At 37.9% G+C, this 25382-nt stretch overlaps 1 protein-coding gene across 2 annotated transcripts in view; it reads left to right on the top strand.

Annotated features, from left to right (window-relative positions):
• The window catches only part of ITPR2 (inositol 1,4,5-trisphosphate receptor type 2), a 525070-nt gene that overhangs the window by 220223 nt on the left and 279465 nt on the right, over nt 1-25382 (top strand). For both annotated transcript variants that reach the window (XM_079139251.1, XM_079139250.1), the window contains 2 exons: nt 21456-21649; nt 24999-25128. In XM_079139251.1, coding sequence (XP_078995377.1) covers nt 21456-21649; nt 24999-25128 — 324 coding nt within the window. The remainder of the gene's footprint in view (nt 1-21455; nt 21650-24998; nt 25129-25382) is intronic.

The raw sequence follows: 25382 nt of genomic DNA, 5'->3' as shown, positions 1-25382 counted from the left end.
ATCAACATTATCTTGGGCCTACATTTCTCCTGCAGTGAACAGGTAGTTTGCTGAGGAATGTGACATATTCTGTCCACTTAGGCCAGGCAGGGCTGCAGGTAAATTGCTTCTCGGAAAAGAAAGCATGTGGGGGTCAGAACAGTGGACCCATTTTATAGAATTGTTTTCTTTCTTTTTATTTTATTTTTTGTGGGGTTGGGGATTGAACCCAAGGCCTTGTGCATGTGAAGCAAATCCTCTACCATCTGAGCTATATCTCCAGCCTATAATTATTTTCATAACCTTGTATTCCCACCATCCTCATCTGCTGTTCCTTAACAGTGGCATAATTGATAAAATGTGAATATGATTTTTATTAGTGGTAGTACTGTATCATTTAGATTTCCTGAATTTTTTTTTTTTTTTTTTTTTTTTTTTTTTTGTGTTGGGAATTGAACTCAGGGTCCTGGACAAGCACTCTACTGACTGAACTATCTCCCCGACCCCTGAATTTTTAAATTGTGCTATGGTTATATAAGAGAAGGTACTTGTTTTTAGCAAGTACATGCTGAGGTTTGAAAGGTCATGATGTCTGGAACTAACTCTTAAAACAGTGCAGGAAAAGTGTATGAGTGTGTGTGTATGTGTGTAGAAAGAGAGACAGACACACACCAATGTGGCAGAATCTGTGAATCTAATTTATTTGGGCACAGGGTCTATTTGTACAGGTTTCTTTGTACTGTTCTTGCAGCTATTTCCATAAATTTGAAAGTTTTTTAAAACAACAACAACAACAACATAAAGTAAATAACTTAATTATCTGGGTAGGAAAAGGATTCATTTTATGCAAGGTGACACGTCAAGCTTAAAGAATTACCTTACAACTCGACCAGGAGGTGTGTTATTATAGCTGTGTTCTATTAGACTATAAATCCTAGCAAAAGTTCTAGTAGACTCCATAAATTCTTAACAAAAGAAACAAGAGGGAATATATTTCTAGAATCTCCAAATGTGGAGACAAGATTGTCAGGCATGGGAAAAATCTTGTGGTGCAGGGTGAGACAGAGGTCCTTGCCAGAAAGAAAATCCCAGATTATGGAAAGTACCTGGAGGTGGCGGGGAGGAACAGCTTTGTTAAAGGACAGCTAGTAGGAGTTGCAGCAGCACTGCTGCATTACCATATCCAGTGTATCATCATTTTGTCTCTTTTTTGTCCTTTAAATGGTTTAAATTGTATTTTCCTATATTAATGAAACTTAACTTTCAATTAGAAGTTATTTGCAAACTGCAATTTAAAAAATAGTCATTTTATAAACATTATTGCTAGATAAAACCATTCCTTTGAATAAACCATACAGTTTTGTATGCACATACAATGTCTGGAGTTTTGTGCAGTAGCACTGGGTCTTTTTGGTCCTTTTTACTCACTCCTTACTGATTCTCCTTCAGTACAGTTGGGGTTGGCCATGCAGAGAAATGTGTTTGGCAGTTATTTGGCAGGTCAGATGCAGGGGAGCAGAAGAGGCATGCGTAGGAAAGGTTTTCAGCTCCTGGAGTTCCATTTTGTGCCAGCCTCAGTGGCGCCAGTCTTAAATAGGCTGTGCATGCGCAGCATTCGTTTGCTTTTCTGGGAAATCCTGGAGGCTTGGATATCAGTGATTAGCATTTGAGGAGGTGGGGATGTCTGGCTTGGAAAGTGGCAGTTACAGAAGTTTTGCTCTCCTGGGTCTTTGGTTGACATTGCAGACCCCTCAGTGTCACTTGAGCTGTCCTTAGTGTAGCACTTGTTGGGGGTCCAAGTCCAGCTCCCAGGCTGTGGCTGCTCACCATTGCTGTGGTGTGTAGTTGGCATGCTCAGCAGAAGTTGCTAGACTCAGAACAGCTTTCATTTTTGTGCCCTAGAGGTGGTCCATTCAGAAAATTATTGAGGCATGCCCACATGGAGACACAGGGAGCTGGCACTGCCCTGGCCTTCTCTGTAATGAAACAGGAGATCTAATCTTCAGAACTATCAATCCAATCTGTTTCCTTGGCTGTGTACTCACTTAAGAAAAGAAATATTGTTTTCAAACAAATGCATTCACTCTCAGCAAGCTATGTTGTTGAGTCAATTTGCTTTGCCTAATACCTATCATTTGCTTTCAGTGATTTAAAATGCACAGGCACCATTCAGTGTAATTGATCTTTTGGGTTGAAGGATTATGTCAAGCAGTGCTCTTCTTTGTCATGTATAGAAGTTAAAAACTAACCTACATACCGGCTGATAAATTGGATATTTTGGGTATTCTTTGCACACATTGCAGTTTTAAAATTAAACAATTTTTTTGTGCTTGCCAAAGTACATACAATCCAAAGATTTTACTTCTAATGATTGAAGATCAGTTTTTCTCCCCTTAAACAACAGGGTAAATACCTTTTCTTCTATTAGAGAGTTGTTTAGCTGGTTGGAGACAAATGTGAATCCCACTTACACATTCTCCTAATGAGCCTCATGGTGTGTAGTAATGCTGAATTCTAAGAGTAGGAATCATCTCTATTTGAAAATATATGTGGTTAGAGGAGAGAACGTGACACAGCCTTGGAAATGGCTTGGGTATAGTTTGTTTTTTAGATATCCTGTTCGTATTCTAATTTTCTGTGTTTGTTTTTGGAATGAGACTCGAGTTTAATTGAAACCTTCTACATGGAGCAATGGGGTCTTCACCACTGAGTAAACCTTGGGCCTAGTTAGGGTGTCTAGATACCATTGTTGTCTCATTTTACAGTTGTTTTCCTGTCCTTGAACTCGCCATAATTCAACAAGGCAATAGATCATAGAAAACTACCAAAAGGCTGAATAAGAACTGAACAGTTTCTTTTTATCATCTATCATTTTGCTTTTTCACAACTCCAAATTCTTGGGAATTTCCATAGTTCAACTCGGAAATGTGGACCTCTTCCCAGTCAGTAACCAGATAATGTCTTTTGTTGGCATACACTTTATGATGTTGGAAGTGAGAAATCACTACAAACAATCAATGGAGAATTCCATTACTTGTAGGATTTCCTTTCCTTTGAGGCTTCTGGTTTGGAGATGAAATGCATTTGGTCTTAGAGAATAAGATACAAGCAACCACAACAGCCTGAAATTATCCTTCTGCCCTGAAAGAATTAGAACTGCATTGATTTATAGCCCTGTGGGCCCAACCCACGCTAGGGAGAGATAAGGAGAGAGGGTAGTGAGGGACATTTTGAATATATGTGTGTCCAGGAGTACCCCTTACCTCAGAGATTTAGGGAAGAGAGTAAGAGGTATGCAAACTTTCCATCTAGTGGCAAAGAACCAACTACTTCTTCAATTAAACATTTTTTTTTTTTTTGTCTTGGCAGAGACTTTACATGATCCACCTTGAAAACTTTTTCTGGCAGCATCATTGCTGTAAAAAAGGAGAAGGGAAATTGAGATGTAAGGCGGAGCAGAAACATTTTTAATACTGTTATATGGGTGGGAAAAGAAGAAAATATTTGCAGACAAAAAAGTCTGCCAGAAAATAGTTTCCTTCTTTATAAAATTATGAGGTTAGTCTAAATATGAGCTTTACAGTCTCTTTCAGTTCAAAACTGATTCTTTGATTCATTTCTTCATTCTTTGAGTGGTATTCTTTTTAATGGGAGTCACAAAACACTCTTTTTTAGTAAATATCCATGAAGCCTATTTTCTGGTTAACAGTGGTGATTATTCTTTGTAGAGACAGCAGCTAGAATGCCTCAAAGCCAGAAGGTTCACTCAAAATATTTAGAGTGTCTTAGTGAGAGAGCAAGAGAGAACATGAGAGAGAGAGAGAGAGAGAGAGAGAGAGAGAGAGAGAGAGAGAGAGAGAGAGAGAGAGAGAGAGAGAGAGCGAGAGCGAGAGAGAGAGAGAGAGAGAGAGAGAGAGAGAGAGAGAGAGAGAGAGAGGGACACACTTACCTGGGTTCTAGGAAAGAGAGAGAGAGAGAGAGACAGACTGATTTACCTGGGTGCTAGGTGTTAGGTGAGAAGAGGTACATATGTGGAGATGGGGGATGAGAAAGAACAGAAAAAGATTTAGTGCAAACTACAGAGCAAATATCTCAAGTAGAAGCTGGCTTCACTTGAAATGTGTTCATCTCCTTTTAATTTTTCATCTGACTTCCTTTCGTCTGACTTCCCTTTGAGTTTGCAGTAGAGTTCACAGTGAAGTATTAGCAAGGCTTATTTGCAAGGAGAAGATACCACAAGAACCATTTGTCATTTGAACGTCTCTTATTGGTTTCTGGACCTAATTTTTCCTAACACCATTCTTCCCTATCATCATTATTCTCCTTCAGATGCTCCATTCCACCTGTCCACTCTCATCTCTCTGCTTTCAGCAAAGTCCCTTTTGCTTCCAGCAGAGCTGTCTCAGCTCTACTGTGGACCTTTTTCTTCATACCTACTTCCCTCCGATTCATTTTTCTCTGCTCTCCATACCTTCTCTGCATCCAAATAATATACTTCTATCAAAGGAAATTGTAGCCTCTAAGAGGCAGGGCTTCTCACCCACAGTCTCATCCACAGAGTTGGGGTTTTTCTTGCACCTTTGTGTATGCGTGTATTGTATCAGATGAACACATTCTTCTCAGAATGCCTTGAAATCCTTCCGCTGAATTAAAAACAACAGTAGTAGCAGCAGCAGCAGCAGCAGTAGCAACTGTCCCTCAGCAGCTTCAGCATTACCTATTGCCAGCTGTGCTCCCTGGGAAGCAGACTGAGACAGAGATGATCATGAAGGTGACTTACTGGGGATCAACACCAGTGGAAAGGAAGGGAAAGAAGCAGGATTGGACCAAGGGAGGAAGTGGGTTGTGATGCAGTCTTTTATGGTTTGGATATGAGGTGTCTGCTCAAAACTCCTGGTAATGCAGGAGTGTTGAGAGGTGAAAATATTTGATTGTGGGATCTGTAACCTAACCAGTCATCCTAGTTTGAATGGACTGGCTGACTGGCATGCTAGAGGAGGTGGGTCACTGGAGGCATGCCCTGGAAGAACTCATCTTCCCTGCAGGTCCCTTGCTTCATCCCTTTCTCTGCTTCTGGATGCTGCGAACTGACAACTTTTGCCTGCCTCTGCCTTTGTGCCATGATGTGCTGCCTCACATTGGGCTCAGAGCAATGGAGTTGGCCCAGCATGGACTAAATCTGTGAAACCATAAGCCCAAATAAATGTTTCCTCTTCCAAGTCATCCTCGTCAGATATTTTGGTCACAGTGAAGCAAAGCTGACCAACACTCAATCTTTGTGGAGATCCTGGGAGCTTTGAAGTTGGAATGTCCCCTCCTAATTGTCTCTTAGGGTGAGGGGCTGAGCCTTTATGTCCTTGTGGGTTGCCTGGGAATGGGCTTGTGACCTTGCTTAACACTAGTTGAAACTTTTAGGCAGGCTCTTAGTCTATTTGGGCTACTATAACAAACATAGCATAAATTGGACAACTTATAAACAACAAGTATTTATTTGTCACAGTTCTGGAGACTGGAAAGTCCAAGATCATGGCACCAGCAGATTGAGTGTCTGGTGAGGACCTGCTTCCTGGTTCTTGGGTTGCACCTTCTTGCTATGTCCTCACGTAGTAAAAGTGCCAAGTGGTCTCTCAGTCCTCTTTTCTAAAGATACTAATCCCATTTGTGAGGGCTTCACCTTTATGATCTCATTACCTTCCAAAGATTTCTTCCTGTATACCACCTTGGGGATGAGGATTTCAACATATGAATTTTGAGGAACCATAAATGTTCAGACCATAGCATTCTGACCCCACTCCCCAATTTCTGTTCTTCTCACATGCAAAATACATTGTTTCCAACCCAACAGCCCTATAAGTCAGCTCTTCACACATCAATTCAGAAATCTTAAAGGTCCAGGTCTCATCTAAACAACATCTATATCAGATATGGATGGGCCAGACTCAAGTTATACATTCTTAGGTAAACTATTTCCCAGCTGTGAACCTGTGAATTTAGACATGTTAGGTACTTCCAAAATGCAAAGGTGGGACAGGTATAGGACAGACCTTCCCATGTAAAATGGGAGAAATAGGAGAGAAGAACAGAGTGAAAGTTCCCAAGGAAGTCCAGAACTGCTCAGGACTGTGCATTCCAGGCCATCAAGGCTGTGATCCCACCCCTGTGGGTTTGCCTGCCTTCAAGGCTTTGGGGAGCACAGCTGGGAGCAGCCCATGCTGCAGCTCTCCTGGGCAGAAAGCACACCAGTTAGGGGTGGGGAAAAGTGGCCCTGCCCACATCTCTGTTGGGCATTGTCCTAGTAAGGACTCTGCAGTGGTGCTGCTTCTGAGGTAGTTCTCTGCTTGGGCCACATCATTCTCCAGGTCATTTGAAATCCAGGTGAAGACAGAGAGGCCCCCACAACTTTGCTTGGGGCCACTAGAGTCACACATGGAGCAGCCAGGGAGTCTGGTGACTATGTTTAGGGAGCAAAGCCCCAGATGTAAGGCAGTGCATCGCCTTTGAAATCTTCTCCCCACTTGCCCCCATGTCCTTGAGCTCTAGGTCTGTGATGTGAGGAGCAGCTTTCAATAGGGTTAAATGCCTTCAGGGTCATTCTCCCACTGTGTTGGAAAATAGGTCCTCCTTCTGTTTAGATGGCTAACTAAATATGTTCTGTTTTATGGTTTAGATATTAGGTGTCCCCCCAAAGCTCACGTGTGAGACAATGCAAGAATGTTTAGAGGTGAAATGATTAGGTTGTGAGAGTCCTAACCTAATCAGTGCATTTATCCCCTGATAGGGATTAACTGGGTGGTGACGATAGGCAAGTAGGCTGTGGCTGGAGTCATTGGGGGTATGACCAGGGTATATATTTAGCCCTGGCCAGTGGAGTCTCTCTCTCTCAGCTTCCTAGTGCCATAATCGCAGCTGTTTTCTTTTGCCATACCTGTCTGCCATGTTGTTCTGCCTTACCTTGAGCCCTGAGGAATAGAGCTGGCCATTTATGAACTGAGACCCCTGAAACCATGAGACCTAAGTAAACTTTTCCTCCTTTTTGTTGTTCTTTTCAGGTCTTTGGGTCACTGTGGTTAAAAAGCTGATTTAAACAACCTATTAGTACTAAATTCCTTTTCAGATGGTCCCTTGGCCATACCCTTGTCTTCTTCCAAATAGGTTTTCTTATTTTTTTCCAATAAGAAATTTCCAACAGGGAATTTCCCCAAATTTTAAGTTTCTTCCCTTTTGATTAACAATTCCATCTTTAATTCATTTTTCTCTTCTACTATAAGCCGTCAAGAGGAATCAGGTACCTCTTAAACACTTCAGTTTGATATTTCTTCACCCAAATATCCAATATCATTGATTTCAACACAATTTAGAAATTCTTTGCCACTTTATGAAGAGGCCTTTCTTATAGTTTCTAGGAACCGACTACTCATTTTTATCTGAGACCTTATCAGAATGGTCTTTATCATCCATGTTTCTATCAGTATTCTGTTCATGACCTTTTGCATACTCTCCAAGAAGATTTAGGCTTTTTCTATAACTTTCTTTCTCTTCTTTTGAGCTCTCACCAGATTCACCCCTAGTGGTCCCCACATAGCAATGTAATTTCTAGCATGTAGCTCAAAACTCTTCCAGCCTCTTACCTGTTAACCCAGTTCTAAAGCCGTCTGTTTTTTTTGGTGCCTCACTTCTTGGCGCCAAGTTTCTCTTTTTAGATGATTTGGGCTGCTAAAACAAAAAATGCCATAGACTATGTAGCGTATAAACAACAAACATTTAAATCAGTTCTGGAGGATGTAAAGTCTTAGATAGCAGCACTAGCAGATTCAGCGTCTGGTGAGGGCCCACTTCCTGGTTCACAGTAACTCCTCACTGTTCTCACATGGAGGAAGGGGTCAGGCGTCTCTTTCAGGCCTCTGGTATAAGGACATGAGTCACGTTCATGAAGATTCCTCTTCCGTGACCTAATCATTTCCCAAGGGCCCCACCTTCTAATCCATCACCTTGGAGTAAGGATTTCTCTGTATGAATTTTAGGGTGACATTACATTCAGACCATAGCACTTATTAATCATCCTAGGGGGCCCACAATAGAGGACTGTCCTCCAAGAAGCATCCAGAGCAACTGGGGCAATATTTCTTCATTTCTGAAAAGGATCTGGGTAAGACCATCTCTGCATCCACTATAATTATCTTCCAGAAAAATACCACAGTTAGAAAAATTGTGGATCAAGATTAAGATCTCAGAGGAAGTGGAGATTAGGAGAAAAAATAAAAATGACATTAAAAACATTTAGAAGCATAACAAACTTCTAGGCATGAAAAATCTTTAGAAGCTACCTATTTCCAAATGCCCCAGAGCAACTGGCATCAGCAACCTGCTCTGGCAGCATGTCTTTTCCAGAATCCTGTTCTTTAGCTGTTGAGAAGGATTTCTGTGACATTCTGATCTTCTGATTCTGGTTCTATCACTAGCTTTGTGCTTTGCTGCTGTAACTCTGAGTCTTTTCTGGCTTAAGGTACAATATCTTTTATACTTCTTTTTATTTTTTCTTCCTTTTAAACTTTAATAAGTTTTAAAAAAAGTGCCTGGGTAACTATCAGGCTTTCTCTTAGTTATCAATGATGACTGAAATAACTCTTCTTTGGGGAGCTTCCTTATACATCAAGAGGATCCCAAACACATGGTATACACTGGATCACATTCCTCTCACATTTCTTTTAAAAATCAAGTGCATATGTAAAAATGGGCAATGAATAACTATATAACACATGCCAAGCCACACACCTTTATCAAGGAATTACTGTGTGAGGCTATCTATTGCTTACTATCACACCTCTAGGTCTTTTGCATGTTTTTGTCTTTAATCTTTACCATAGTCTAACAAGTTATGTGTGTTGATTATGGTTTTGACCAGGGAAGAGATTTTTTTAGATAGGTTATATACTTTGCTTTAGATCATTCAGCTTGTCTTGCTGGAAAATTATAATCCAAGTTTCTTTTCTTTTTCTCTCCCTACCTTTAAAAAATGTAAAAAAAATTTTACAGACTGCATTTTGATTCATTGTACACAAATGGGGTACATCTTTTTGTTTCTATGGTTGTGCATGATGTAGAGTTATACCATTCATGTAATCATACATGCACATAGCGTAATGATGTCTGTCTCATTCCCCTCCTCCCTCTCATTTCCCTCTATGTAATCTAAAGTTCCTCCATTCTTCTGTCATCCCCCACCCCCATTATATATCATCATCCACTCATCAGGGAAAACATTTGAACTTTGGTTTTTTGGGATTGGGTTGAAAATCTATACTCCAACAAAGTAGAAAATATTGAAGACATCGACAAATTTTTAGGAGACATATGATCCTCCCCAAACTGAATCAGGAAGACATACACAATTTAAACAGATCAATTTCAAGCACCAAAATAGAAGAAGCCATCAAAAGCCTATCAACCAAGAAAAACCCAGGACTGGATGGATTCTCAGCCAAATTCTACAGGACCTTTAAAGAAGAGCTAATACCAATACTCCTCAAAATATTCCAGGAAATAGAAAAGGCAGAAACCCTTACAAACTCATTCTATGAAGCTAGTATCACTCTGATGCCAAAACCAGACAAAGATGCATCAAGGAAAGAAAACTTTAGACCAATATCCCTGATGAACATAGATGCAAAAATCCTTAACAAAATTCTGGCAAATTGCATACAAAAACATGTTAAAAGCATAGTGCACCATGATCAAGTGGGGTTTATCCCAGGAATGTAAGGTTGGTTCAACATTCGGAAATCAATAAATGTAATTCATCACATCAGTAGACTTAAAGTTAAGAATCACATGATTATTTCAATAGATGCTGACAAAGTGTTTGATAAAATACAGCACCCCTTCATGCTTAAAACACTAGAAAAAATAGGGATAGTAGAAACATACCTCAACATTGTAAGGCTATCTATGCAAAGCCCATGGTCAACATCATTCTAAACAGAGAAAAACTGAAAGCATTCCCTCTAAAAACTGGAACAAGACAGGAATGCCCTCTTTTACCACTTCTATTCAATATTGTCCTTGAAACACTAGCCAGAACAATTAGACAGACCAAAGAAATTAAAGGAATAGGAATAGGAAAAGAAGATCTCCCCACCTTTAAAAATGTCTACAGCCCTGTGTCTGGTGTTTTTTTTTTTTTTTTTTTTTTTTAAAGTAATGTTATTATATTTTAAAGATAACTTCTTCCTGTGCAGGGACACTTTTTTCTACTTTTTCCAAGTTTCCCAAGAAAGTTCAATACAAAATACTATGTATTTACTAAGAATTTTTTTTTAGTTTGAAGTGATTTTATTAGTCAAATCCAAAATAATTTTTTTAAGGAATCATTCCTACACAAGTGGTCGTTTGGCTTATTTCAGAAACAGTTTTATTTCCAAGCGTTAAAAGTTTTACCTCTAGCTATCTCTTGAAGTTGAATGTTCCTTTTCCCTTCCTGCAATAGATTGCTGGTTGTTTTCCATGCCTCTGCTTTGGTGCTCTCTCCATAGGACCACGTAAGATTCTTCTAAGTTATATTTGCTACCTCTTCCTTTAGCTCTTACGATCTCTAGAGAATAACTCAGGTCCTTAATTTGGTGCCCAAGGGTCTTTACCACCAGATCAACATCACTTGTTCTTTCTCTTACTATTTTCCCAGTAATGCTAAAAACAATCTCCTCAGATACCTTTCTGTGAGCTGCTTCTATATCTCATGTATATAGTCACATGAGCTGTGTAGCCATGCTTCAGCAGACAGTGGATGATATATCTATGACGGTGGATAGTGTATAGCTTAGGCATGTCATAGGCGATGCCATCCAGGTTTGTGTAATCACCTTCAATGTTTGCACAATGATGAATTCACCTGAGGACCCATTTCTCAGAACATATTGCTGTTACTTAGCAACGTGCCACTGTGCTTTCACCTCTTGCTTGTCCTTGGGATAAATGCATGTGTGACATGCCTGTTGTGAGTATATATATGCATTTGAAGAGCAGAAATATTTGGAGATCCTAATACCAAAAATATATACCTGTATCTTTTATTTTATTCAATTTGTGATTATTATTTCTTTTCCAATAGAAATATAAAAGGCTGTATGACTCTTTGAGTTACTACCCAGATAATATATAATAAAGATTCATATTATTGACTGAGAGAACCAAAAGGGGAGGAAAAACTGTAAAACAGTTCTGTTTATGGTTCTGTAGTTGACTTGTATCATGCCTAATGTACAGTTATGTATCTACTTGGTTATCAAAAATTACTTATTTTTGTGGTACTGGGGATTGAACTACATCCATATTCCCTTTTAAAAATTTTATTTTGAGACACAGTCTCACTAAATTTCCCAGGATGGCTTGGGACTTGGGTTCCTTTTACCTCAGCCTCCCAATTCTAGGCATGTGCCACTGAACCTGGCTTAAAAAATATTTGTTGAATGAAATGCAACCAATGAATGTATACAAGTTATATGCTTATAACTTATTCATGTATTTGAACAATATTTCACATATTTGAAAAATATTTTCTAGGCTATAACATTCAAAATATAAGATTTTAAAATTATTTATAAAATTATTTATAAACTTCCTTCATTTTGCTTCCTAACTTAAATGAATGGGAGATAAAATGCCAGTTCATGTTAAAACTCTCCTTGATATTTTGTTTCTCTATTTTAATCTTAGCAGTTTTAACAATTCATATTATATCTTTTTGGTAATCCTTATGAACCATTTTAATAGAGTAATATAGTTTAAACATTCACTTGTTAACTGTAGGTTAATAAACTTCAGGAGGACTGAATGAGTATTTATAATTTATATAATATCACAAGACACAAAATAACTCTATAACTTCCTTATACTTCCATTAATCAAGGGTTGCTCACATAAATTTGTAACATAAAATTATTTTTATTTATAGTTTACAACTCCTTTGATTCTATAGAGGCAGAAAAAACTGATACTGGGTTTGTGTTTCAGTTGGATGTGTCAGAAATAAGTGTACAATCTGTAGGTTTTTGGGTTTGTTATCCAAATTTGTCAGTCACACAGTGGCTAAAGCATGTTCTGCAGTTCAGTGTGAAGAATTTTATTGCCATTCTTTTTATTGTGAAGTGTGAAGAATTTTATTGCCATTCTTTTTTGCTATCAGGTGACTCAGAAACCCCTGGAGTTAAGTAGTAGTGATTGGATTGAGTCTAGGCATTCCTCTGATGCCCAAGAGGATCCTCATTACGTTGCTTGAGCTAAGTTGGCAGGATCAGTACTGAGGATGACTTCCCCAGTAGTGAGCATGACTGAAGAGGACCTTCTTTCTATTATAGTTGTTTCCTCTAGTTACAAATACTGACAAATATATTCAGAATCAGTGTGAATATACCCTAAGATAGGTTCCCCAGTTCTCCTAACTTCCTGTCAAGAGAGTCCACCAGGACCTCTGATAAGGTGTACTCAAACGTAGATGTACAGAACACAGAAATCAGCCACAGAAATCATTTATATAACATATGAAATTGACATCTTCATAGAACACTCATGACAACTGGTGGTCTAGAGTCTTGGTTACCAGCAGGGACCATGATTTTATTGTTGCAAAGGGCAAGCCTTTCTTATTCTTCGCTGCTCTAATTATTTTCTTGCTTTTGTTAGGTGATTCTAAGTATGCCTCCCTCTAATTTCCAGCTGGGTCCTACTGCTATTCTGTGGAACCACATAGAGAGCCAACATCACTTCCTCACCTCAGCTCTTCCTGTTTGAAGATGGCTAGCCATCCCGTGGTGTTGGCTCCCTCTGTGTGGTCATCTCTAGTTCTAAGAGCTTCTGTGATTCAAACCTAATTTATCACTGGTTTGAAAGAACAGAGGCAGAGGGCTACTTTTTCACTCATTCACTTTACTTTCACTTTACTTCTGTAATCTGCCTGGGTGAGAATGAGTGTTTTGGTAACAATGGCATAGCATTGATTCTTACTGAACTTGAATTCAACTAAAATTCTGATTTGTGTTCTTTTACATCACAATTAATTCATCCTACACTTAAGTTGTTTTAATTTGGATTTTAAGTGCAATGCTTCTTGTATTTTGAGTTTCCCTTGTTTGGGTTTAACCCATCAGTTTTCAACCTATTAATCTAGTTTTGGAATTTGATAGTTGTTCACTGCATTCTCTTTCCTTGTTTCATGTTATCTTTGCTTTTGAGAAACATACAGTCTCTGTCCAAGTCACTGACAAAAATATGGTGGTCCCTTCTTATCTGCAGTTTTCCTCTCTGTGTTTTCAGTTACCTGTGGATAACCACAGTCTGAAAATATTAAATGGAAAATTCCAGAAATAAATGATTCATAAGTTTTAAATACTTTTATTACCATATACTACTATTGTTTTATATTACTAGTTATTGTTGTTAATATCTTATTATGCCTAATTTATAAATTTCACTTTATCATAGGTGTGTGTATATATATATATATATATATGATTCAGTTCTGTTTTTTATTGGAGCATTATAATTAGATACAGTATCTAGATTCCTTTTGACAAAATGATACATAAAAGGAATTTAATTTCAATCTCCATTGCCCCCGTTTTCTCCTCTCCTCCCTACCCTTTTTCTCCCTCCTCTATCCACTGATTTTCCTTTTTGGTCTTTCTTTCTTTATTTTTGATTGGTACTTTCTATATAAACATACAGGTGAAATTCCCTTTGGTCCATTTATATAGGGATAAAACATGATTTTTTAGATTCATTCTATATTTCTTTTCCTTTCCCTCCCTCCCTCTCTACTTCTCATCTCCTACTTCTACTCCATTGATTTTCCTTATATCTTTATGTATCTGATCCCCCACTGCCTTCTTTCCCTTATTATTGCCTAGCTTCTACATAGAAAACATTCAACCTTTGATTTTCTGAGTTGGATTTATTTCAGCTAGTATGATTTTCTCCATTTCTATCCATTTACTGGCAAATGCCATTATTTCATTCTTGATAGCTGAGTAAAACTCCATAATGTGTGTGTGTATATATATATATATATATACACCATATTTCCATATTTTCTTGATCTATTCATCTACTGATGGGCATCTGGGCTAGTTTCATAATTTGACTATTGTGAATTGTGCTGCCATAAGCTTTCTACTGGATGTATCACTGTAGTATGCTAAGTACTGTCTTTTTTTCAGGTATTTTTTGGGGGGCTACTATACTGATCTGCTAAAGGCCAGAGCAAAGCAGCAAAAACTAGAGGCCCTTCTATCCTTTAACATTGTTCATTAATTATAACTCTTTATCTGTAATCACTAACTGAAACCATACATATGAAATACTGCATTAACCAATGTTGAGTCTTTGGTGTGAGAAACCAGAAATGCTTTCAGTGGAGGAGGTAGAAGGAATGTTGGGAAATTGACTGAAAGGGCATGAGGGAGCTTTCTGGGGTAATGGAAATTTTCTGTGTCTGAATGACATGTAGTTTATTTATTCATGTGCCTTTGTGGGAACTATGCAAATCTTGCATTTCAGATCTGTGCATTTCACTTTAAGTAAATCATCTCAGTCATAAAAATGGTAAAGAAATTATTTGTTTCTCATATTACCAACTATTAAGAATTAAAGATCAGTTTTGTAAATTAAAATCTTGAGGTTCAGAATATTGAAATAACTTTGTAGGTATTTGACCGTGGGATGCAATCCAAAATAAAATGCAGAACTCAACCACTATTTTGTATGCATTGCTTTTTCAATGCCTCCTTTGAATAGCACTCCTTTAGTGTGTGGGATGGGAAATAGTTTTATTTCAAGTAGTCTTCTTGATATTTGAAATAAGGTAGATAATAGTATTATTCTATTTTAAATGTTTTGGTTTTTGTTGTTGTTGTTCTATTTCTAAGCTCTTGGAAACTTGGGCTTTGTAAATAGTCTACCGTCATGCTGTATTCAGTGAGTTTACTTAGAATGAAGAAAATAAGGTATCATATTATCTGTTTTGTCCATTAAGTGTTCTTCATAAATCACTCTTCTTTTTAGAGGCAATATGGTGTATCAGTCATGTTGTATCACAAGAGATTATGAGCTGTGGTCACATGGTGGGATCACGTATTCATTAGGAAGATGATGACCAGTATAATGGAACCTTATTAAATGAGAAGAGTTGTTTTTCAGAGGTGAAGTCAAAGCATGCTCATGTGCACTTTTCCTTCTAAAGTAATATCTTACAGTTATATAGTAATTTTTATTCTTTATGGCCTCTTTTGTACACATTATAAAATTTTATTCTTATAAGAAGTCAGAACATATTTTATTAGGTTTGACATTCTGAACAAAGATTTAACAAAAATCATGCTTCTTTTAATCTAAATTCTTCACTTCATCTAAAACCTGGCTCCAAACTGTGTATCTTCAGTGAAGCTGTTCCTTCACCCCCACCCTTCACCCTTAGCTGATGTCCCCCAACGAAAACATCCCAAGCAATTCTATATACTATCTGTGCTATGCTATTACCATGGCATCTGGACTTGATCTTATTTTTTTTTTTTTTTTGTGGACCTGGTTTAGATTTTTCCAGCCATATTGTGAATTCTTCTGCTTCTCTAATATCTGTGCACCCTGGATGTCCCTGTTATGGAGTCAGAGAAAAAATTTGTTGCTTTATGAATATTTTCTGAACAAAGATTGCAAAGTAATATAAGCAAAATGCTGCTAGTAGTGTGTGGCTTAACATATGTAATGAAAACTGGTTGGGTTAGATCACTTGAGAATAATTGAGCAAATTCATTACATGATTAGAGGCAAATAGCAGTTCCACATTCTTAGTATAGTTTTAATTGCGATCTTGTCTTTCTGGACTTTCTGAGTTCTAACATAAACTCTTTGGGAACTTGTTAATGAGGCAATATGATGTGTGGGTAAAAGAGTCATGTTCACATAATTTGGCATGTATTTAAGACTCTGCTACCTTCTGGCTATGTAAAGTGGGGTGGGATAATGGGGACCCTGTGAGAATTAGTTGAGGTGAAGGGATATGTGACCTGTGACCCAACAAAATACAGGGAATGTGATATTCCCTTGATAAGGCAAGTTCCATTATTTCCCTTTATCTCAGTGGTATCTATTTAATTAATTTTCTTTTCCTTTTAATCAATTAATTTTTAAGAAACATGGAATTATATATGCTTTTTGAAAAAAATTAGAAAAGTATAGAAGAAAACAAGCAAAAACTCAACTTGATGAAAGATGGAATACTTTCAATGTAATAAGAACCAAATTTTTATACAATCTTTCTAAAAAAGTAATTCTCATTTTTAATAGTTCATTTGTTTATCTAGCCTTTTTTCTTTCATTCCTTCATTTATTGAATGAACATTTATTAAATGTCTGCTATATGTCAGGTAGTATTCCGGATGTTGATAATAGAACAGTAGACCAGGCAGGATCCCTGCCTTCATGGGGGCCCCCCTCCCCCTCCCCCTCCCCCTCCTCCCTCTCTCCCTCCCCTCCCCCTCCCCCTCTTCCTCCTCCTTGTCGCTCCTTTTCTCTCCTCCTTTTGTTGGGGGGAGAGAACACAATACACATATTTACAAATGTATCATATGATGTAAGATAGTAATAATGCTGTGACTGAAATGTCAGTGGGTGCATGAATCGACACTGATGGCAGTCCTTCTTTATGGGTGTGGTCAGAAGAGTTCTAGCTGAGGAGGTGACATTACATTGTAAATCAAAAGGGAGCAAGGGAGTGAGCCATGGGACCATCTGGAGATCTGGCATGTGGGGTAAAGTCCTGTGTGGAATGCATTAAAGTAGCTCTCCAAAATTCTGTGATCTCACTTGAAGCTTGGAGAATTGGTTGTCTGATTGTCTGCTCAATCCTTCAAATCTTGAAGCCAGGCTGGTACCATGTTACCTATTGCTGTGCTTATGCCAGTAGCTTATTTAAGGCTTTGATTTTATGTTAATATTTTTGTTTTCTTGGCATACAGAATTGTCCTTCTATAACCCAACCCTTCAGCCATGGGGAGGAAGCACTGCTCCAGAGAATGTTTGAAATAGAAAACTGTTCTTGTGGGTTGGGGATATAGCTCAGTTGGTAGAGTGCTTGCCTCACAAGCATGAGGCCCTGGGTTCAATCCTCAGCACCCCAAACAAAACAAAACAAAACAAAACTGTTCTTGTTCTAGAGGATGTAGGCATTTTCTAGTCGAGGTTTATGAGTTACTGCTGGGCTGGGCTACAACCAAGAAGACCTCCTGAGCCATGGCTTCCTGGCTTAGCATCATTCTGTTTCAAGTGAATTATTATAACATCAGATGCATTTATGCAAATCCAGTTATAAAAATATGTTTCAAGGAAAATAAGAATTGTTTTTATATTATCCATTTTTGGCTTCTAAATCATTACAAAACACTGAGCTGACTTTAGTAGTCAAAGAACAATTTAATTGCTGTGAACAATTATTCAAAGAACTCTTCTAATCAAATGTCTATTATCTCTTATAAATACTGAGAATGTTATAGAAATGTCTATTGAAAATCTGAAAAACAAGAAAATTCAAATTATAATTTTTATTCTTATGTGTTCATAAGAGAAAAGTGTTTCTAATAGAAAGAGATAATGTGTAAAGATGACTTCAAATAAAGTACTGTGATCATAGGTGAATTTCAGTCAAGATTCTATTAAATCTCTTATGTTTTTTCTAAATCCATATAACTGCTGATGATTGTTGAATCCAATGGTGATCCCCACAATAACATGACTTCTTAATAAGGCAAATTTAAATTTTGGTCCACACAGCAACTTTAGTGTTATGTAAATACCTTATTGCTTTTTACTTTTCTGAAATTGGTAATGGAAAGTTGGATCATTGGAACAGTCAAAGAAACAAAACAACATCTTCTCAAATGATTCCATCACCAATTCTAGTATACACTTTTGGCTTTTTCTCTTGAGGAAATTGGAATTAGTCAAATATGTATCTAATCGTATAAGGAAAGAATATAAAAGTCCATCTGCCTTTTCTCCTAAGTAATTTCTTCTTTCTTGTTTTTGACTCAACAGGAACAACTCCTACTTTTCCAAATTATCTCATGCTTTGTACATATATCCAAAATCTGGCTTCTGGGTTAATATTAAAAAGAAAATAGAAAAACTAAATTTCTAAGGATTAGCTTGTTCAGAGAATTTCTGTTGCTATACAGGAGCCTTTTTATTGAAACAGTGGAAGTCAATATTAACTAATTATGGTTGAGAAGAGAAATAATATGACTTTTCTTTTGCAGTGTTGGGGGCTGATCACCTCTGATTTTTCTCAACAGTCTAGACTTAGAAGTTTTTTTCTGTGGAAAAACAGCAGAAGACTTACATGTCTGTGATTTATGTAGTCTTTGACTTAAGTTTTTCAAGCTGCAATAGCTTACAATTACAACACTTCTCATCACCTTTAGGCAAATCCAGAAAATATAGCATCCTTTCATTTGAGACTTCAGAATTGGCTATACATGGAAATGTCAGGAGAATTTTGTGGCAACCACGTGCCACAGGCATGCGAGGATGTGGTACCACTGGAACAAACCCTCCCATTTCATTGACAACATATGTTATGTGTTAATATGGTTCTGGCCTCTGGACTTTAATTTCTTGGTGACGGGTTCTATATTTGGGTAAAGAATTGTCTGGTCTAACTGTCTTTATTATAATCATTTGGATCAAATGATTTTTCTTTTCCATGCAAATCTAAATAAGATGCAGACGCTGTGGGTGCCAAGGATTTCTGTGTGATTCAGGGTTAAGAATAACAAGGGAGCCTGTTGTCTGTTAGTGGTGAGAAGGCGTCCTTGGAGGCAAATACACGTGTAGACTGGAATCAAGACTTGAATAAATGTACTGGTTGAACATCAAACCCAAACCCCAACCATTGCCAGTAACCAGAGGTGCATCCCTGACATCCACATAGCAGTGAGGGAGATTTGGAAATATTCACTTGCTGTGATTGGGAACCACAGACAAGGAAGCTTTCAGGCTAGTCTGATAGAAAATGGAAAATAGGGAACTGTCTCAACTTTGTCCAAATTTGGAAATTTCCTTTATGTATTTTTTTCTTCTCCCCTTTTTTGGCTTATGAAAGTAGCAGCATAATAATGGTACAGACTTTTAAGGTAAAAACCTAAGTTAATTTCTTCCTAGAATATGCCACATTAGAGAAAAACATGACTTTTTTGTGTACTCAAATGTAGTGTTGGAGCACTGACCTCTTACTTGTACTGATTTCACATTGAGATAAGACAATGAGTTTAAAAAAGCATATCATCTTTATATAATGTACAAATAATAGTAGTTATGAGTGGCATTTGTGGTCTGGATCATCCAGATTCTCTTTTCATATTTAAATATTTTCGTTTTGTTATTTGTTCTTTGATCCTGCAGACATCCCCAGAGTTTGTATTCTTCCTTTAGTGCTGAGAGTTTTTATTTTATTTATTTATTTTATTTTTTTATTTTTGTGGTGCTAGGGATTTGAACCTAGGGTCTTGTGGTTGCAAGGCAAGAACTCTACCAACCGAGCTATATCCCCAGCCCCTAGTGCTGAGAGTTTTATCTCCTCACTCCTCATTTCCATTTGCCTTTCTCTTGGTTCACACCCCTTGACTCTTAGGGAAGGGAAAATTCTTTTGCCAGATTCTTAGGCCTTTGCTTTAGGCAGAGTTCCATGAACACCCACGAAGCAAAGACCACTGTTTGGAAAGAAAAGTAGACAACCATTCTTTGGAATTCTTGTTGCTTGTTGTAGGAACTTAGAAGTGAGGAACAACAGCCAGTCTGGAGAACATAAATCGTAGAAGTGAGAGGAGGCTCCTTTGACCCAGCTGTTTGTGGTCAGGAGAGGGAATAGGGGCATGTTGCAAATTATGCAGTTTTTTTGATGGACAAATGAATGAACAGCCAAACTCAGGAGGAAACACAGAAAACTGAGATTCCTTGGTGAATACCATCATGTTTGTTACTAACCCATTTCTGTAAATACCTCAAACTAGTTTTTTGTGGATTTAGAATGGTCTTTTATTCAAAGTAGATGAAGAGATGGGGATCATGTCAGAGACTGCAGACTTCTTCCCCAGATGAGATGTTCTTTTTTCTTAAATCCTGCTCACAAACTCTTTTTGTAAATGTTACAAAAGGAAAGCTAAAAATGTCTTGACTTTAGTACAGAATCAGAATGCCAAAATTCAGCATTCAAATAGTTTTTGTACAATCCTGTGATCATTCGGTTCATTCTGTCTACCAAGTAGCATTGCCAATTACTGGAGTTTTGCAAAATAGAGTTTATTCATGGGGTGGACAAATGAGAGGAGGGGGAGCCCCCAGACTCAAATCTGCCTCCCCAGGGATAGGTTTAGGGGAGGGTATGGGACAAAGAAGTCCTGGGGAAAAGCAAGGAAAGGTAAGGAAAGGTGAGGTACTTGGTAGGCTGTGCATGTGAACAAACTTCCAGGCTCTTCATAGGATGCCTGTTTAGAGAATGGTAGTGTTAGCATGATCTGTGGGTAGGTTTTTTGGCTCTCTGAGGTCACCTATCCAGTATTTGTGGAGGTCCAAGGGGTCAGTGACTTTAGTTTGAGCTAGACAAAGCTCTATCTCCAAATCCCTAAAAAAAATTATGAAAACTAATCTTTACCAGATGATCATATATAAGAAGTATTATCTGTAGTAAAGCTGGCAGGGGTCCATTACTTTTTTGTTTAGTTAAGTGATTTCTAACACAAGTGAAACTAAGGGCTTATTTAGATTTTTCCTTAGTTTTGAAAGGAAGAATATGCTCTTTGTTTGTTTTGGTGTTTCATTTGTTAGGGGTGGGGGCAGGGGTTTTGGTCTCCCTATGTTGCTGGCCTCAAACTCTTGGGCTCTCCAGGGATTCTCTGGCCTTAGCCTCTCAATTTGCTGGAACTATAGGTACTTTCTGCTGCTCCTTCTGCTCTTTGGTTTTTAAACTTTAGGGAGAAAGAATGTCTCAAGGTTCTTACAAGAGAAAAGAAATGTATTTATTTTATGTTGGGAATTTGGTTGTAGTCTTTGTATCCCTGCTTGCAACTGACTGTGTCATAGACATTAATAACCTTTTTTCCCCCCTTTTCATTATTGGTGTGATAGTTGGTAGGACTTACTATGTTACAGAAGAAACTTACTTGGATATTAGAGGTACCAACAATTTACCTTCAGTGAATCATTTGAAAGCATTTTCTGAGAAAGTAAACTTCACCTTTAAAAATTCTGTCATTTTGAAGTACACCTGTCATAACTTAACTCCATCTGCAAAGTCAGAGCCGGAGCGGGGCCCATGCTCCTTTCCTATCTGTCATACATTTCCTGTCAGGTTCTCAGTCTGGTTGTGACCAAGCTAGTGTCACTGCTACATAGCTCCAGGTGTTTCGTATGTTGACTGCAGCCTTTTCTGGTGCCAGGAAACAACGTCATGAGGACCATCCACGGGGTGGGAGAGATGATGACCCAGATGGTGCTCAGCAGGGGCTCCATCTTTCCCGTGAATGTGCCTGACATGCAGCCCAGCATACACCCCATTAAGCAAGTGAGCCCCACGGAGCATGAGGATGTGACAGTGATGGACACCAAGCTGAAGATCATTGAGATTTTACAGGTATGTCCTATAATAGACACTAAGTGACAGAGATGACATTTTCCTTATTGGTTTCACTAATCTTTTTTGTTCCCAGTTGCTGTGTGAATATTCTGAAATGCTACTTGTCTAATTTGATTTTTTTAAAGTGGTAAGGCATCTCACACAAGTGCTATTGAACATATTAATCCCATTTATTCATTCCTATTAAATATACTAATGATAATATCCAGCAATTGTAGAGTGTTTTGAGCTGGCTAAAACTGCTTTTGTATATGTGTATATATATATATATATATATATATATATATATATATATATTTTATTTAGTATTGACCCTGATTGAATTTTTCCTTCATTTAGGAAGTATTTATAGAAGGTAAAGTTAATGATTGAATTCCAATTATTTTCCTATTTTTAATTGAGCATATGATTCCAAGTATCCAGATTTATTATTGTTGTAAGAAACTCAAATAAAATTGTATTTATTATTAAAAATTATTATCATTTGTTCTAGTATTTTATATAAATAGCCATCTCTCTGTGTTTTTGTTTTTAAGGGACAGGGAATAATTATTTTTAAAAAGTTAATGTAGTCTAATACCTTAACTTTATGAATTTAAACAACATAACCTTTTACTATACATGCATTGGCTTAGTGAATAAATTTCCATTATGGTAGCTATGAATTCTTAGCACTTTTTGTTAAGTTTGGAAAGTAGTTTTATGATACCTTAATTATAGCATTTATTCCAGATTTGGAGCCTGGAAGGTAGAGTTTTCAAGAATCTCTTAAGATTCTGGATGTAGTTTACTAAGTTTTCATCATCATTTAACATAGACCGAGCTACCAGAAGTGGGTCAGCAGTCCTGGAAGGGTCTGTACGTTTTTCATTTAAAGTAATTAGATTTATAATCATAAAAGGCTTCACAGTTCCTCCAGGAATTCTGAAGGCTGAATCCTGAAAAATGTTGGCAGGCCTCCCAACTCTGTGTTCATGACCCTGAAAAATCACTTAGAGTTTTCCTATTCTTAAGCTGAGAAAGACAGCCATCACCTGACCCAGGGACCTAATGAGCCCCAGCTTAACATCATCCCACTCATGGGACGACCTCTAAAACATGTGACCTCATTTTAGCCCACAGTTAGAGAAAAGGAGCATTAGAAAAAAAACTCTTAACAGGTAAAAAAGGATGATATGAGATTCTATGGCACAGCAGTCAAAGGCTGATTCATTTTTGCCATCTCTTTGGGGTACTTTATGATTCTCCTTGACCCTCTGTTCACTCTGATTGCTGTGTCCCTGTGTCGGGTCAGTTTGATTGAGGCTGTTCTTGAGCATGTTACTTTCTTGAAACTTCTGTTGAAGAATTTCTTTGTAGCCACACTCCTTGGTAAGTCTTCTACTTTCTGGCAGCTCTTCTCCTCTGTCAGGGTCCTCTTGTCTTTTTCCCATTTTTAATGTGTCTCTCTTTTTCAGTCTGTTTATTTCTCTCTCATTCATTCTGTCTTTCTCTTACCTTTCTATATGGTATTTTCTCTGCCCTTGTTTTTATTTGTTCTTTTCATCCTTTCCTTCCACCTTCTATTTGTTTTTCATAATTAGATATAGTAGAGAATGAAAGGTTTTATTTTGGTTATAATTAGGGGAGAGAGCTCTGTGAGTACTAATCTTCAAATAAAAGGGAAAGAATAGTTCACATTTAATTAATTTATTCCTTACTTTTTTATAGAGACGTTTTATAAAACCTTTTGATTCAAACCTACAGTCTACCTTCTGATCCCACTCTTGCTCCAGGCTACAAATCTGAGGGCTCTTTCTTAGTCCCTTTTCCCATGATCTGTACTCTGCTTTGAAAATTCCCTTATTAACTGGAATCACTTCACCCAGTATGTGAGCACTCACCACATATTAATAAAAGAGCCTCTTTGGTGTTTGTTTTTCCCTCTGGACTGTAAGCTTTTCCAAAGTAGACTTATATCCTTGGTACCATTTTTGTATCCCTGTCAACTTCCTCAGTACCTGGCTTAACAAATGTTTGATGAACCAAGTGAGTGTGACTTACAAGGAGTGTTTCCTGCCCAGAAGGAGCATAAACATCTGGGGGTGGGGAGGGATAGGAAGAGAAGGAAGAGGAGGAGGAGGAGGAAGAAGGGTGGGTAAGTGGAGGGTGAAAGGGAGACTGATTTAGATTTTGATTGGGGAAACCAGTGAGAACTTCATGTAAAAAGGATTTAGACTGAACCTTGGAAGCTGTCTCAAAAACTGGTTCTTAGGAGGTAGAAAAGAAGAAAATGGAGGGCTACGTGGACACTGAACACCTGAGGAGCCTAGAGAAGTTGTAACGTTCAAGAGTTGCAGGAGCAGAGTCTGAGGGAGAATGAGAGGAGGGGGCTGGGCGTGGGAGGGGAGGGCGACGGGATACGGTGCAAGGGTGGCATAGATAGAGAGTGATAAGATCCAGTGACACCAGGAAACACCAGTTTTCCTAAAACTTGGTTCACTGCATTGCTTACTGTCCAAATGAGACTCTTGAAAATCTAGGGGACCGTGTTTTAACTATGCTGAGACAAAAGAGTCAAGTGGGTGTACCTCAGGCAAACTGGGATAGAAGGCAACCATGAAAACCACTCTTTTAATCTGTAACATCCTGATTTATCCTCTGACCTCCATAGCATCCTGCCACCTGGTTTAGTACTCAGTCATTTCCTAATCAAGTTAACAGTGCTATAATTGGTTTTCCCAACTTGGTTATCAGCTTCTGGAGAGCCATGGGTTTCAAGTGTTTGAATTCCTCATGACATGACTATAGCCTTAGTACTTAGATTCTGTTAATGGGATCAACCACTCTAACAAAGCAAGTCTAAGGAAACACAAATACCAATGGAATATATAAGTATGATGATTTCAGCTGCCCCCTTATAGCCCCACTCCAGGGCTGATTGTAGAATCAACTCTATTGTAACTAAAAGCTCAGCCCTTTCTGTGCAAGAATGAGAGCCAGAACTCAAACATTCTCCTCTCAGAGCCAATGAAAATGCTGCAAAGTGCTCAGTGGAATTACATCATTACCTCTTCATCCAGAACCACATGATAGCTATCTGGATCATTCAGAGACCAATTGTAGGATGTCAAATTTCTTTCAAAAAATGCTGTGGGATTTGACTGATACTGGCTAATAGAAATGTATCCTTTTCCTTAGTCTTCACATTGATAAACATGTAGAGGACAGAATATTAAGTTCATGAAGTTTCTAACTAGTTCATTTGAAAGATTGACGGCTGTGTGGATCTTGGGCTGTGTAATGAATTGCATTTTTCAACACTGTGCTAATTAATTGAAAATGTTGTTTTGCATGTTTCTTATAGTTTATCCTGAGTGTCAGACTAGATTATAGAATCTCATATATGCTGTCAATATATAAAAAGGAGTTTGGGGAAAACAACGACAATGCTGAGACATCTGCCAACGGCTCTCCAGATACCTTACTACCCTCAGGTATCTTCTCTGTGACAGTATTTATTGTTTGCATTTTGTTTTAATAAAAACTTAAAAGCAACTTTCATATTTTAAAACATGATGGTATTTCTATGAGAGGAAATGTAGACATGATCTCTACTAATGACACAAAAGAACCAAGACAGAGCATTAAATAACTGGCCTGCAATGGTAGGAAGGATATTTGGTGTAATTTGACACTAAATCCCATGAATTCTTGTCCTTTGTGACCCTTACAACTCCATGAAGTAGAG

The sequence above is a fragment of the Sciurus vulgaris genome (assembly GCF_902686455.1).
Source record: "Sciurus vulgaris genome assembly, chromosome: 5".
Classification (NCBI taxonomy): Eukaryota; Metazoa; Chordata; class Mammalia; order Rodentia; family Sciuridae; genus Sciurus; species Sciurus vulgaris.
The sequence above is the reverse complement of the archived record's forward strand: the minus strand, read 5'-3'. Positions and strand labels throughout refer to the sequence as shown.